The 16,899-nt window shown below is 43.8% G+C and overlaps 1 protein-coding gene across 1 annotated transcript in view; it reads right to left on the bottom strand.

Annotated features, from left to right (window-relative positions):
• LOC124272352 (vascular endothelial growth factor receptor kdr-like) overlaps positions 1 to 16,899 on the bottom strand; it is a 462,777-nt gene that overhangs the window by 324,617 nt on the left and 121,261 nt on the right. Inside the window, exon 5 of the mRNA XM_046707526.1 lies at positions 11,866 to 12,092. Within this exon, the coding sequence (XP_046563482.1) occupies positions 11,866 to 12,092 (227 nt within the window). The remainder of the gene's footprint in view (positions 1 to 11,865; positions 12,093 to 16,899) is intronic.

Below are 16,899 nucleotides of genomic sequence, written 5' to 3' on the forward strand. Positions count from 1 at the left end.
TGCTATCTTGAGAAGTCGCCTACGTTCTTTTATGTAGGCCTTTTTATTCTCGTAGATGAGATGATGTCTGACTACGTTCGCCCCGTGAGCTTTACATAAGCAGTAGTGCCCTTTAACCCCTATGCCACACACACAACACACGTAGTTAGGGCTTCCCATGTGGAACCAACAGTACCCCTGAGTCCTGCATTTCCTACCACAGGTCTCGGTCTTCCCCATAAGTATGTATTCGCATTGGTATGGAGCAGGTCTCATGTTTAGCATACTTATATGAGTACTTAGTCTAATTGTTTCGCAACCAACTCAGTCGCTGCTATACCCAGCGCTATGAATACCAGTTCACGGTCCATTTGCCCCTTGGATGGTGTGTAGTACTGAGCGAGTGTGGGTTTATTGAGCGGTTGAAACCGTTTACCTGTTAATAAGAAGTATTCTCTCGCTGCCTCGTCGACATCGTGGAATGTTTGAACGGCATGGTTTTCACGCCTGAGTTGTTCGTTAATGTAATCGATCCTCTGGAGGCGTTTTTTAGCGTACTCGGATTGGGCGGCCTGTAATTTCTCAATAGCGAGATCGTGCCGCTTCCTCTCTTCCTGTATTTCAGCCGCGTGTGACTCTCGCGAGTTTCGAAGAGGAAATTACTCCCGGAAAATGCTAGGGCATTTACTAACGCCCACCAACCATCATGGCAATCGTAGCCATCCTATATTTACTTCATAATATTTTCAGGTAGTATCCCTTGTTTTACTAGGATGTCTTTTGTAGCCATCGCCATACCAAGGTTCATTATAAGCATACCCATATCCTGCAGGTTGAAATCTAGCTTGATAGTTGGTTGTTTAAGCACCATTTTGGTCAACCGAGCGTATCCTACGGCTAGACTGGCAACCACTGTGGCGTGGTATGCGTCGTTGACGAACGTTTTCCCCTCAGACATTATGTATATGATATAAAATATTAAATTATAACATGATATGTGGGTTGACCTCTAATTGTGGGGGCTCCCCGGAATCGCTGTGAGGGTTTCCCTCACTGTGTCGTGTATATAACCACGAGATAACCACGGCAGCAGTTACGCCTACAGCCAACAAGAGTCGGGTCGGGTGAGTCACCCTGATAATTTTATGTTGGTTACACCACCGTTTTTTACCGGCAGCTACTCTCTTAGGATTCTTCTGCCTGGTTACTGTAGGGGTCACCTCCCTGGGGGGTGGGATCACCTCTGAAGGGGTCGCCTCCAGTTGGGGTTTCCCCAACGTGGGGGTTTCCTCCAGTTGTTGGGGTTCCCCCCTGGGGGTTTCCCCCCTGGAGGTTTCCTCCAGTTGTGGTGTCTCCTGTACAGCATCCATCTATACTATTATTATTATTTTTCCTCTCAAATTGACAATGCTTTGCCGTGATAATCGCCGCCGTCACCGGGGCTAACAACATACCATATTTGTGGTACAGCTCGCAGCTAATAGAGCTCAAGGCGTGTTCGATAAAAGGGTCTTTCTCGAGGTCTTCCCACAGGTAAAGTCGGCGTTCCTGGGGAATGGGAAGGAAGTATGACGCAATACTAGTGTATATCTGGGTCATAGCCGATCCTATTGTCTTTGCCATCTTTGCTCCGGGACGGGTCTCGTATCTAGCGTACAGTTTATCGATTTCTTCAGCTGGCATTTTGTGAATTTTATCGGGAGTGTAGTCTCCAAAGTAATGTTTGGCTTTGCCACCAACAGCCAACGCCACCAGTTTCTCTCGCTTATCATCATCCACCTGTGGTGATTGGGGTACCAACAATTGTTCGAGCAGTTCATCACACTCCATCTTATAATGTAACAAGTAAGATTTAGTTTTAACTATATAATAAACGATATAGGTGAAACAGAGAGAAATGAAGGTTAAGTTGCACACGACGAACACTTCAAATATCATAGCTATAACTAAACACTAAGCATTTATACTAAGCATTGCTAAGCATTGCTAAGCAATTGCTAAGCATTTGCTAAGCTTTGCTAAGCATTTACTAAGCATTGCTAAGCATTGCTAAGCATTGCTGAGCATTGCTAAGCTAAAACACCCTATAGGCTACTGGTTGGTCGGTCTTGAGCACGAGCTTAGCGTGTTTAGTTTCAGCGAGCTGTTTCTTCACACGTTCCCTATCATGTTTGCTCATCACATCGTTCTCTCTCAAACACTCCTCAAACGAATCCCTGTCCTTGCAGTGAAATAAGGCCACCCATCGCGTCTGCTCCCTTAGGTCTTTCAACACCGAGTTGAACTTCTGCGTTAGCACCCAGACGCTGTGATTTGCATGCCGGCCAGAGAAGGCCAGGTACGATAGCATGTCTCTCTTTTTTGTTATCTCACGATTAGCGCTGCAGTCGTCCAGTATGAACAACGTCGACTCCCCTTTAAATTTCATATGGTAAGCTTTCAACCAGTCCTGCAGACGTGGTCCTGGATCGACTCTGTGTACGTCCGGGTCCGTCATCACCCAAGGTCTTTCCGTGTACGTTTTATTCATGCTCAGAGTAGGGCACATGATAACGATGTTATCAAACACATCCCTGTAGTACCCCTCCAACATATCCAACACAAAAACGGTCTTCCCACAGCCCGTCTGCCCACACACTATGGCGCAGTGTGGGTCACGGGGCAAATCAGTAGGCAGTGGCCTAGTAGATGGCTTGCCGCCATCAGTAGATGGCTTGCACGAATCTCCCATTGTCTATATTAAGTTGCGCGTCCATAATAAAGTACAGATATAATTTCAACTTGCCAGCGGGTTGAGCCTTCTTGGTAATCTGGATTGTTATCCCTTCGCTGCCGTTATCTATGCGGCGCCGCTACCGTGCAGTTTATCGTCATCCGTGGATCGCATGTCCAGCCATAGCGCGTACTTGGTGGTCAGGTATTCACCGATCTGCACGGAGGATAGGTCCAGGTCTTTGGTTATGTATGGGTGTTGTTTGATGGCCGGTAGCTTTTTTATCTCATCCCATTGTTGATATGCCCTCATACCATGACTGAACAGCTGGTTGGGCACGCCCTCTGTGGTCACTTCCACCTTTTCAATCTCGGGGTTGAAAAACTTCTCGCTGTCCCTCCGGAACGGCTCGTAATCCTCCACTGGGACGACCAGGATACCTTTCATCGATCGCGCCGGCACGTTCAGGTTGACCGATCTATGCCTCAGTATGCGATCGTACAGGATGGCCATCTTCCCAGAGTACTGGCTTCGAACCTGCCTGGCCAGCTCCGGGCTAGTGACCATGTCGAACTCCAGAGAGATGTTGTCTATGGCGTAACTGGCCTCATCACCGTTCGGCGTACGCACTACTTTGCTGTAGTCGTTAAACGTTAGCTCGTATTCAAGCCTATCGCCCAGCGCGGCCTGGTAAAACGGCGCGTGTCCCGTGAGCAACTCGAAGTCGAGCGGCACGCAGAACCTGTTCCCGTACGCTTGGGCGATGGCCTTTTCACCGTCCGATAGCTTGTCTAGCTGGTCTTGCGTGAAGCTATACCCAATACGCAACCTGGTCGATTTGCTGATACCCTGGTACACGTCATTGCCACGTTCTCCCTCGCTTTTCCAGAGATCCCCGTAGCAGTGAAACACGTCGCTGTCGTCGATGCTCAGCACCTCGTTACCGCTGATCTTGATGGTGGTTTTCTTGATGATGGCTCGACCTACGTTCCGCACTAGCTCACGTTTGTCGTTGGTGGAGGTCAACGTGAGGTTGAACGCCAGTCGAACCGTGCCTGGCACAATGAGGTCATTCTCACCAAGGTTTGGGAATCTAACCAGCAGCGTTTGATTCTGGTCTATCTTGCTGGGATTGTTGGTGATGGTCACCGACTGGCGCACGGCTCTGACGCCTAGAGGATCTCTCGACCTTCTGAAAGGATCTAGTTTTCTACCGTACATTGTTATATAAATGAAATATATAAGTTTTAATACTAAATAATGGCAGAGTACATCCCTATGGATGATATGTGGGATGATAGTGCCCAGGCATTCGGGGGTGACACCACATTCACTACCCCCTTAAGTACTGAACTTGTACAGCCTGCTGTCGACGATTATTACGACGCAGTTGAAAATAGAGACAACATGAAGCCGTTGGGGAGGGACTATGCCAAGTTCACCGTCGATAAGAAGGGCACGCTGCGATTGAAGGCTCACCCGGGGGTCGATATCATAAAAAAAGACGGGAAGCCGTATGCTTTGTCAACACTCACCAGTCGCCCTGGTGGGGGTCAGCTGATCCGTGATGAACTAGGCTTCATAGATTACGGCGGCGCATGACCTAAGCTTCCCCCGAAGGTCATCCAAGATCTGCAAGCAGCCAGGCCCAAAGGCGATGAAGGCGATATACTCCAACGTGCTAAAGAAACGTCAGACAGTATCGAAAAACTATTGGCTACGTACCGCGACAAACCCTTGCCGGGTCTCGAGTTTCCCCTGAGGGAACTGTACGGTCTAGACGAAGCCTTGAAACATGTACGCGGAGAACTCGTGAACAACATGGGGAAACTTAACGAAATCGATGAGCACATCGCTCGCGAGAAAATAAAACTCACCGAAGCGGATGGTGATATGAAACGGCGTATCGAGGAGAGAATAAAAAACTTGGAAGACGAGAGACGGACTCGGTTGGAATCCGCTTCCTCTAACCGGGAAGCCCTCCGATCCCAGATCAGTCGTGTACGGGAAACCATCGATCAAGTCCTAAATGAAGACACCACGCTAGCTGACAGGATTCGGATACTGTTCCGGGAGCAAGGGATCACCATCGCCAGCATTCTGACTGCATTGGGCTTCATCATATCAACCCTGGTGGTGTCATTGAGTGGGGGTACCCCCACGCCTGCACCAACACCAACACCCACAGGTGGGGTCAAAGACTGGATAAAAAAACTAGGGGAAGCCCTGGCTAAACTGGCTGGTAAGGCCGCCGAAGCCCTACCCGGCATCCTGGGTAGCATCGTCTCGTGGCTGCTGAGCGCTCTGGCTAAAACTGCCACGTGGCTTAGTCAAAACCTGTGGGCAGCCATTGCCGCCGTGGCGGGTTTGGTATACGTAGCGGCTAAGGAATTTTTAACCAAATGAGCCCCAAAGCTACCCCACCAACCACCAGGGCTGTTTTACGATCGATGTGCTGCTGATTGGATTGGGGCTGTGGGTGTGTTGGTTGCACCCTAGGCTCCGGGGGTGGCGCCACTACACCCGTTTCACCGGTCGTGGGTGGTGGGACGTGGGGGACGTTGACATCGAGGTTGACACCCAACTTTTGGCCCGCCGTGGCTATGACTATTTCATTGTTGTAGCCCACCACTTTTTTTACTCTCAGTTGCATATCGCTCGGAGCCATGTACAACCCCACGTCGAACACGTAGTCGACTTTCGACCTGGCATATTCCAACACGTCTTGGTAGCGTTTGATGGCACTCGGGAGATCAACTGGAGCATTGATAGCATCCTCAACGTTGACAACGAACTGTTTCTGAGCGTCGTAAGCAGTCCCCTTACCTAGGATATTGGAACGCTTTGCGTCTGCGCACCTAACAGCCCACACGCGTGCGTTCGAATCGAAGTCGTTTAACCTGATTACCCGGCACGAGTGAATCCTTCGGCGTGTCCAGCATGAACTTTTTCCAGTCATCCGCTGCCCCTGCTCAAACCTCCAGACTCGGTAATCCTTGCTGTCGTCGAATGCCATGTAGCGGTCATCCCACTTTCGTTCGTTGTGAGGTGATGATACGACTTGTAATCCCATTCTTTCAACTTCTCGCTGGCTTCCACGAGGGGTATGTTGTGAACGATGGGGATACCCAACCCGTGGTTCGGTCCGGCAAACGCCAATCCGTCTTAGCGTGTTTAGTTCAATTAGCTTTGCAAATACGTTCGTAGGCCCGTCTATCGTACTGGTTGTTTACTGGGTTCCATGCTTTTTCCTGTGGGGCGGAGCTTATCTCTTTGAGGATACGCCTGACCTGGTAGTACCGTGAAGCGTGAATACAGACTGACTCAGCGGTCCACGCCGAGTGTCGGTCAATGTCACACCACACCCGTTGTAGCGCACCACCGCGGCGAAGTTGAGTTGATTCTGCCAGAACTGCATCGGTTTGTTGAACCAAGCGTGAACTACCTTAGCGTTAGTCACCAAAACTTATACTTATCAAACACATCTATGAACTGGGCGTCGAAATACAACCCGGCAGCGACCACGATCTTCATGTGGGGAAATCTACGTCCAGTTTAGGGTAAAACACTCCAGGGAGTACATTTTAAAACTATTATATAATGACTTTATATACTCTAACATGTACATAACACTTCCAGGAATAACGGCGGTGAGGCCGTTCAGCTGACGCCTTAGCGATCGATAACATCGTCGGGTCAACTTCGAAGTCGCACTGTGCGATATCACCTACCTACCGCGATGGACTAACATCAGCGCTAGCAACAATAAACTGTTAAGTAGGTGGCTTCGCAACCAGATAACTGGCGGCTACTACAGCGTGTGCTCTCTAGCGATGAGGTCTTCAAACCCCTGGGAGCCGAACTCAAGATGAACGACTCAAAGCGGCACAGTGGTGTTAATCAACAACGGAAGAAACTCCTTGAGGCTCGGCCGACCATTGGCGAGGACACTTTCGGTATGCAGCCTGGCGAGATAAAACCAGCGACTACCGTCACAGGCACTAAGTTACCCGGCCTAGTACCGTGCGAGAGCTGTGCATTCATCTCAGCCAGGTTAGCACAACTGACAACATTCAAGGGGTCACCCTTCCACTATACTGAGAGCCGTGCCGGTGAAAGCGGAGAAATACAACGGCGGTAGAACTGTGTCGTTTTCATCTCGGCAGTATAAGAGGTTAACCCAGGGCAACATCCTGAGCTGATAATATCGGTGTTAGATATAAATCATAATCTCATGAATATAGGATACCTCAGCATAGCGCTGCACATAAAATGACCAGCGCACAAGGTCCTGGAATGAAGTTGAAAAATGCATCAATGTGGGGATCTCCGACCTCGGGGGACACCGCGCGATTCGACGACCCGGAGTAGATGGTAAATTGTATGCTTTGCAACTGAAAACAGCATTTACAAACGCGTTGAAGTCCCTCAATGGTGGTACTAGCAACCTAAGTGATATAGTAGATACCTCAAGAAGCGGTTGTCAACACTTTCGGTACACCCTAGTCCGCACCGGTGATGATAAATGGATGATATACCCATCGTTCGGGGGCAAACTGTTCGACTTAACCGATGTTGAGAGCACTACCGTCGCCCGAAATAAGCCATATACACTCGTCTTCACCGATGATGACAAGTGGGTGTTGTTACCCGATAAAGCCGACTGGTTTCTCAATATTAGGCTCGGCTCCCCCTACGTGTTCACGGATAACAAAGACAACCACCTAAACAAAGTCGTGAACAACGGAACCCTGCTCGTGGCTTACGTCCCGACTCAGAGACGTAGCATAGTCATCAGCCCACTCGCCAGTATGGCAGCCCACATGCTATCGAGTAAAGTGGGAATGCAAAAGTTGACATTGCAGTTGGTGTCTGAATTTGAAGGCGTGGTCAGGATACTGGAGAGTCTACCGGCGAACTCAACACTGATCATCCAAGTCTACCTAGGGGAACCATCGCAGGATGATGTCGAAATCGTGAAGGGGGTCAAACTCCGGTGGAGGAAACAACAACAGTATCACGTTTGCAACGTTTACGTGCGGGTGGGTGTCGACTCCAAAACCAGTCTGCAGGGTGTCACCGTGATCGTGGAAGACACTGTATCACTAACCAAGATCTTCCTACCCGACAACATACACTTCATGGGGGTGAAGTGCACCCCTGAACTATTATCAGAAAACCAGTTGGAAATTATATCGTAATAGTATTATAGCAATGTCTTGGCTTCGCCCCAACACTACACTTAACGATCTAGGGGACACAGAGGGATTCGATCAATCTGGTGAGGAAGACACCTTGTACGTCTTACACTTCAAAGACAACGTGTATAGGCAGGTGCCGCTATCAGATTTAAAAGAGCCTGAATGGTTAATCAACTTAGTTCTCACCTCACCTTACATCTCTTTTCGTAGTGATGGGTCTATCCCTGGGTATATCACCGAAATTAAGAACGGTGGTATCTTGCTCGGGGGATTTCAACCTAAAAAAAGTTCTGAACCTATTGAAGTTTCCAAAATCCCAGGCCGTCGGGGCTACATGTTAGATGCACCCGGGCTTGAACTATATTTAGCATCCACTGGCCCACTATCTAACATGTTTATGCATCCAGACTCCACATTAATCATAAAACTCTTTTTTAAAGACGACGATTTGTTTTCCTCATTGGGTATTTTATGTGGGGTGAATATAGGCTTATCTATTGGTCCATATAATAACCGCCATTGTAGTATCGTCATACGGAGCTCGGCCCGCGGAGGGTTGCTACCCCCCTTAATAAACCCCCCTATAGTTCGTGTAGAAAACTATACATCTATTTCATTTCCCTATATTTACATAAACAAGAACATAGGTCTTGTAAGCCTCAAGTACATTAATCAACTATTAAGTGATACCCAATTAAAATATCTTTTGTAATATATATTATAGGATGGGACTGTACCCAGTCGTAGAGGAAGTAGCGAAGACCCTGGAAACTGTAGACGGGTTCCGCTTGAGGCAGTTATGCGATGTGAAACGCCAACTAGAACAAGACCGCGACACGCGGAAAGCACTATGTAAAAAGTACCATAGAGCTTTCAATATCGTAGACGGGGCTGATACTGCCCTTATGACAACCGGCATGGGACTAGGGGCGGCAGGTGTTGGGTTGTTAGCTACCATCGTGGCTACCCCCGTAGTGCTAGGCATTGAAATAACAGCTGGGGTGGCAGGGGTGTTAGGGTTGGCGCTTAAGTTTGCATCACACAGACTGCATCGTAAGGCATTGAAACACGACGAGATCAGGGTTCTGGCCGAAGCAAAGCTGAACACGGTAAGTGAGCGTATATCCACGGCACTCACTGACAGTAAGATCTCAGAGGAGGAGTTTCGTTCAATTCTATCTGAACTCACAAAATATAACAAAATGAAACAAGAGATTCGATCCAAGTCTCGTAAGTCTGCTATCAGCGAGGATGAGAAAAAAAAGTACATAGAACAAGGTGTGAAAAAAGCCCAGCAAGCCTTTATTACAAACACCAAAGAGATCATAGGCGATTCACATTAAACTGTTTCATCGAGGTCAACGTGGCATAGTGTCATAGCGGCACGTTAGACGCAGCCCAGTATTGGATGATACAATCCCAGGATAGACCCGTTAAACCGACATGCTTCAACCATACCCCCGGTAGCTCAGTCGGTTAAGTGGCTCGGTTAGGAGGTGTAACATTAGGCGTTTGCACCCCGCTATCGTCCCAAACTTTTTTATAGTAGGGGTAATGGTAGCAAGAGCTAAGGGGCCGACCAAAGCCTTACTTGTGAAATAAGGCTTTGCAGAGGCTTTTGTTGGAACTGGTCCAAAACCCCCATTGTATATACTACTAGTGTGCTATACTAAAGCGACAAACTTCCGATTAATCAAAAATATGTTTTGCACAATCGATAATTATTTTTAATCCTTCTTTTGATCAAATTTCGATTATTTTCGATAATTGGAACACCACTAGCTGTATGATCAGAAGATTTATTGTGAGCTTGATGTGAATATTATGTCAAAAGGAACAACTACTGGTTGCAACAGAACAGAAGTTGTTTACAGATGGAACCAAATTGTGTTTATGTACTTCGAGAACAGAACAGAGACTAAAACTAATCCCTGGAGAACATCTCACAGGAAATTGTTCTGGATAAATTCAATTTAGTTCACCTTGGCCCTCATTATCCTTTCACCTATCGGCTCCTGTTAGTGGAATACCTGTTCCAAGTATACTCTCCATTGGAGCTAGAAGAACGACATGATCTACAGTGTCCAACACTGCAAATATATCACACAACGCTCAGTATATTCTTGGACACTCAAAGTAGGTGAAGGATCAAGCTGGCAAGATTTGTATGGTGCACCCCATAGAATTTCTCTAAAACTTGGTTAAACTTGACAAAATGGAAATTGGATGTAACTGACTGTGGTGTCATCCCACAAATGACATCCATTCGTTGCAAGCTAAATGTAGGCATTACCATCTTTGGTCATGTGGTAGCATGTGGTCCTGTGCATTGAGCTCCGGTCACAAGTCAGTTGAATGGGTGACCGTGTTTGGCAGCTTTACTCCTGAGAGTTTCTAGGATTTCAGGCACACCCCACCCCCACACCCCACCACCACCCACAAATAACGAACCACATGTGATACATGTGGTCTCAACTAAGGCAAATGAGTACCTGGTGGGATAAGTCATGTGACTATAACCTTTTAGCGCCTAACAGGCAACTTGGGTTATCCGGGGTAATAATGTGCTATGTTTGTTTGTTTGGTAGCGCTATGAGCATACTTAGTGTGGAGTTTAGCACAATAAAAATGGACACATTATTATTATCATTATTATGTAGACATGGCTGAACATGTTTGCATCAAATAATTTCATCAAAATATATAATGCAATGTGGGATGTACCTTTCATTAACAGTGGAGTATGTACCAGGATATGCAGTGATCATACACATGATAACTTACCTTGTCTGCTTTCTGATGAGACTAATAACATCTTTGGTCAAGGCATACATTCTAAAATCAGATGGTCTGTGCTTTGAATCCCACTCTGGAACTATAGTTACTATACCAATAAGATGTCATTCTTTATGTTTCCATTAAGAATCAGGCAAATGTATTTCTTATGTGACTTTGATTGTGACCTATATTGTAAAGCAGATGTCAGGTATGATATAAGCTCACTCTGCTCATAAAATAATAAATAAAATTTGGACAAGCAAAAGAGAAACTTTGTTTCCCAAAAGGCTAAAAGTGTAGGAGTCCTACTGTTACGGCCAAAACTGTATATATTTTGAATTTTTTCGTTTTTGTGGGTTTGTATGAAATATGTTATGGTTGACAGAAACGCCTATACTTTTGTTTGTCGTTAAATATTTTAGCGGGTTGCATTTAGGGGTGTCAAGGGGAGATAACTTTGGGTAGCTATGTGATTCGTGATCAGTATGTCGCCTGCTTGCCATGTGAGCGTGTCAGAGAGCAGATGGTCTACAAACGGTATGAGTAACTTTTACATTTTCTGCTTGTCAACACTTTGTGTTATAGGTAATGAAGCTATCAGCAGCATTTCTGCAATATGAATTATTGATATTTCTGTGTATCCCACGTTTTCAATACTGTTTGCTGCATTCAAAACTCGCTCGCTTTGCACGAGTTCTAAAAATAGATTTTCTCAGGTTTTCGTTTTATTTGGGCTTTCAAAGTCATTAATTTAACAAGTAATAAGGGTTTTTTACTGAAATAGTAGTCATGTAAGTTTACTAACATTATTCATCACTGCAGGTAGTTAGAAATGTAAAACTTTGTCAAAAGTGTATCTTTATTGATGAAGTTGAGAATGTAAATGCGGCGATACTGACAACATTATATGGAACTATAGATTCCCTTATTTCTTCATTGCAGTCAATCTATAGCAAGGACACTTGCGTCGAATTGGCCCGAATCTGCCTAGAAATCCAGAATATTGTCGTTTCAATATGAATATGAATCATGATGAACTTGAGAGACACTTGTGTTGAATATGTATCTGCCTAGAACTACAAATATTGACGTTTCAATATAAATATGAATCATGATGCACTTGAGAGAAAAGAATAAAAGCAACTCCTGAACTACAACTATTGCGTTGAAACTGATTCAAAGAACTACACCTACCTTTCCCAAAAGTCTCCAAGGTGATAGGTCACCAGTTACGGTTGTAATCTGCATGGACACAAGGAAACACAGAGGTATGGTTGTCGAGGTATTTCTGCCTCTATCTTTAACATTCCACCTCAAGTATGAAATATAGACATCCTTCCTCCCTGGAGGACCTTTAGCAGAATATGTACATGTGATCACTGGCTCCACCAAATAAAGACCACTGCTAGAAACACGAGTGTCTGAAACATAAATATCAAACATGAAACTTATCAAACATTATTCTGCCAATAGAAATACCATCCATTACCAGTTATTTACAACCGAGAGTCACATTCCTTTAGGTCTCTCCAGTGATGTAGAAAACAGTATAGATCTATCTGTTAGTTTCTACTTAGGTAATAAGGGGAGCTAACTTTTGTCTCTCATCTCACATTACATGTCAAATTACAAGAAGGCCAGCATTGAGTGTGATGGTCATTATACCCTGAGAACTCTGCACAGTTACATTTGCAGTGAGGTGAATATTACCTTCTTGGAACATTATCAACCATGATAATAATTCTTAGAATACTTCCTCTTACACTTGATTACCTTATTATCTGAACTTGTTTCTAAATCCTCAGATTCAGCTTGAATAAAATTTCCTAGGTTTTGTGTTGTCTTTCTTTCTGGTAGTCCTCGAAGCGTTATCTGAACATTCCCCTAAAGGAACCATGGGAAACCTCATAATTTTAACTCAGTACCTAATAACCCCCTTTGATGCCACAGGGACATGTATGTTCCTTCTGTTCAATAATCTAATAAACTTAAAAACAATTCACACACACAAATAGACTTCCCAGTTTTGATTTCTGTGGGAAATATTCTGCTTGTTGACATCATCCACTTTCTTCTTAGGCAAAGCAAAAGTGCTGAATATGACCTGAAAATTGACATCGTAAACATCGCCATTTTGGACACATTACGAAATCATGATTCAAAGCGTTTTTAGGTGTATGTTTTAAGATGTAAAAATCAGTTATTGACTCATATTATTGATCACTGATATCTGTTTTTCATCAAATAACCAATGTTAATTCTGAAACATCAACAATAAACCAAGAATCATTTGGGATGTTTTGGAAATTGACACAAACACGAACGCTGAAATGAGCTTTCTGCGATATTGGATAGTGTTTACAAAATCACATTACGCAAAGTTGAGTTATGAGACACCTATTACATGACATATAAACTGAACGCCAAAAGAAATGTTACACCTCTGAACATTAGAATATCCTAAAATGTAATATGGATATGTAACAGTGTGTAAATAAATGTCATTTTTAATGTGTTAAACTTCATTATTTTAAACTTAGGTATAAAACTTTATCATTATCAAACTGGCCTGTGTTAACACTAACACTTGCACTGTTCAACTAACTCACTGGTAAGCTAGCTTGGGGTCTATTGTTAAGGTTAAGTGATCTGTGTCAGGTTCAATCTCTGCATTGGCCTGTTGTCAAGGTTCCTATTGTTTCAAAGGTTTCAGCTTCTCATCATATTTAAAGCCTTCTACTGCCTTTCATTTGTGGCAGTATACATTTTCTCCTTGAGACTTGCAATACCTGCACAGCACCAGCACATTATGGGGTAAGTTAAGTTAGATCTTTTAGTATTACATGTATAGTAGGGCTATTAGGATTTAGTGTATTAGATTACATGTTTTAAGGAATAGTGTTTTATCATATTTAGTGTATGTAAGGTGTTTGTCTATAACTATATGCATGCTTAGTATTTTAGACAAATATATGATGTATTGTGTACCAGTACACTAGTATACTATCATGATGCTTTAATTTGTATCATGCACATGTAGTATGTATAAGTATATGTATTAGCTATTTTATGATTGGCATGATACAGTAATGTATATCATGCATGTTTATTATAAGGTTTAGTTTCTATATGCATATTTATGTATGTATTAGGGTAAATAACTATTTATGTGTTCGCTAATGCCATTTATGATGTATATCTGTATATACTAGCAGTATACTTAGGTAATATTTTGTTTATTTAGGTTCACTAAGAATCAGATGTTTTAGTACCTGTTGGACTATTCTGCCTGCGTCCCTGAGACGAGGTGAGGTATTGTTTTCAGAATGTGATTGTAAATATTAGTAATTATAATTGTTATATATGTGAGTAATAATCAGAGTACATGTCTTTACTTAAATCTGGATGATTGACAGTTATCAGATGTATTAAAAGTATAGTTGTAACCATATTGAATGCATAACATGATACGTATTTTATGACAGGAGACATGTATTAATTGATGGATATTTTATTATTCAGGGCGTTTTGTTATAATTCTGCCAACTGGGGATCTCCTTATCCAACATAACCAGCGCCGAATAAATCCCTGAAACCACACACAAGTGTTCGTCATCATTGAATCTACATACAGTGTAATGCGGTAATGCGAATACCTCTGTTACAATGGCATCCCTGGTGGGATTGGATTTCGGACTGGTTTGAGGACATCCCGGGAGTAACGTCACCCTACGTTGGAACCCCATAAGTGTGAGTGATCGTCTCATCATGCTATAGGTAATTGTGCTAGCCTATAGTACCCCATTGATAATTGCCTCAAGTGAAAAGTGACACTTTGTATCTATGTGACTCATATGACCATGTGATAACCATGCATACAGACTGTTGGATCCCCCCTGCAAGCTGATAAATTCGACATCTCATCATGTGTGAATCCATGGACAATATTATGGTACCATTTCTGATATTAGCTGTGCTGTGTCACAGATTTGTATGTGTGCTACATCAGTATAACTGTGTCATCAGTATGGAAGACTGTGCCAGTTTGCAACTCGATATGTTACATCCTGTTATGTGTGATAGCTGAGCTTAGTTAGTTTAGTTTGCTAGCTAGCAAGTTAGTTTAGACCTGCAAACTGTTTAGCAAGTTAGTTTAGACCTGCAAACTGTTTAGTTAAGTTAGTTTAGATCTGTAAACTGTTTAGTTAAGTTAGTTTAGATCTGTAAACTGTTTAGTTAAGTTAGTTACTGAATTAGATCTTGAGTGTATAACTATTTAGTTAGTTAAGTGCCTACGGTTTAGTTATTTTACTTGGCATATACCGTAAAAGAGTATATTGGCGAGTTACACTTAGAGTCTTAATTTATCCATAAATCAGATGCATAAGTTGTTTAGCTAATTAGTTAGTACGTTTCGTTAAGCCCTACTTTAGTTTAAATCAGGCAGGTAAGTATTGGGTTAACACTGCACCACTTAGTATTCCTGTCCTATCTGCCTTTGGTCTTGTGTGTCAATGGTTGGAATTATTTGTCATTTTGGTCGAGGTATCCTGGTAAGTTTGGGTATTAGGTTACTAACTTATTTATTATAGCACCAAGTTAGTTTCTAATATCTATCCATTAAACATAAATTAAATGTAAGTTAAACATTCAACATTTAATATGTAAACCTAAACTACATTTCAAGTTTAGTTACCTGCATACATGCAGCCCATCTCCCATTTATGCAACCTATCTCCCATTTTCAAGAGTTATGACTTAGGAGCGCAGCATCTGCACTTGGTAAATATTATCGTGCATATGTTTGCTTCATACCACACTTAGTCATGTCTAAACTTTCTGCTGAAGAGTTGGCCATTGCAAGTTTTGAAAAGTTAGGTGTTAAACCTAAGTGTAAAACTGAAGATGAGTTACGTGAAAGGGTAACAGCTATGGTTTCCATTCAGGAATCTCAGGGAGCAGCGGCCAACCCTCAATCCAATGAATCTAATGATTCCGGTCAAGTAGCAGGTCCGCCAGCCCAAGGGCTGTTTAGTTCAGTTAATCTGAAACAACCTCCAAGGTTTTCTTCTTTTTTCTGGTGATCCTAATGCCAAATCCGAATCACCTTTTGATGTTTGGTGTTATGAGATCGAAGGTTTAATTGATTCTCATTCACATTCTGAAGAAGAGATAAAGCAAGCACTTGGGAAAGCCTTGAGAGGCGATGCAGCTCGCATTGTTATGCGATTAGGTCACTCTGCTTCACTCACTACTATATTAGCTAAACTCAAGAGCGTGTATAGTTCTTCAATCACTGAGCAAGGAGAAGCCCTCATGGCTCAGTTCTATAGTGCTCGTCAAGGAATTCAGGAGGATGCCACGACATGGGGTTGTCGCCTTGAGGATATGCTTGATAGACTTGTAATGCAGGGTCAGATTCAGCAAGATAGGGCTACTTCAGTTCTTCGGACTGTGTTTTGGTCAGGATTACGCCAAGAGCTTAAGGACTCGTCAGGTCACAAGTTCGATGCCATACAGGACTTTGATCAGCTGCGAGTTGCCATACGAAGACTGGAGTATGACCATGAACAGAGGAATCTAGAGTTGCAGAAGAAACCCGTCCCAGCCAAGATGTCTGCTCCATCTCAGCCTGCATCTGATGTTTCTAATCTTTTGGGAGTCATCAACAAGCTATCAGCAAAGATTGATCGCATGGAGCAACGGATGAACCAGATGCCACCCCAACAGATGCCCCAATCACAACCACACCCACAGGAACTTCAGCATGGGAACTCGTCACAGAACTATGAGCATGCGGCATTGGAATCTGGAGTTCAGTGTTATCGGTGTGGGCAATACGGTCACATTCAACTAGGATGTCGGGTCAGAGTGGATCATTTGAGGCGAGGTCATTTAAATGGGAGAGGACCAATGTCAAGGGGCAGACGTTAGGATCCTTCAGACAACCTATAGAGATACATGTGTCATGCTCCAGCCAAGTAAGAAGTCTGCTATACCACCTGGACTGGAGATAGCTCCTGCTTTATTCCGCTATCAACACAAGAGGATGATAGAAGTTCCCGTGCAAGTGGCCAATCTCACAAATCAGACTATGGTTGTCTCCCCTAGGGCCATCATTTGTGAGATACAGCCTGTCCAGATAGAGAAGATAGTCCCTATTGACTTGGAGCAAGTAGCTGCTGAAGAGAAACAACATCCACTGGACAAGGTAAAGATATCTCCCAA

This window comes from Haliotis rubra, unplaced genomic scaffold (assembly GCF_003918875.1).
Source record: "Haliotis rubra isolate DU_JTF1 unplaced genomic scaffold, ASM391887v1 Scf169, whole genome shotgun sequence".
In the NCBI taxonomy this organism is placed as follows: Eukaryota; Metazoa; Mollusca; class Gastropoda; order Lepetellida; family Haliotidae; genus Haliotis; species Haliotis rubra.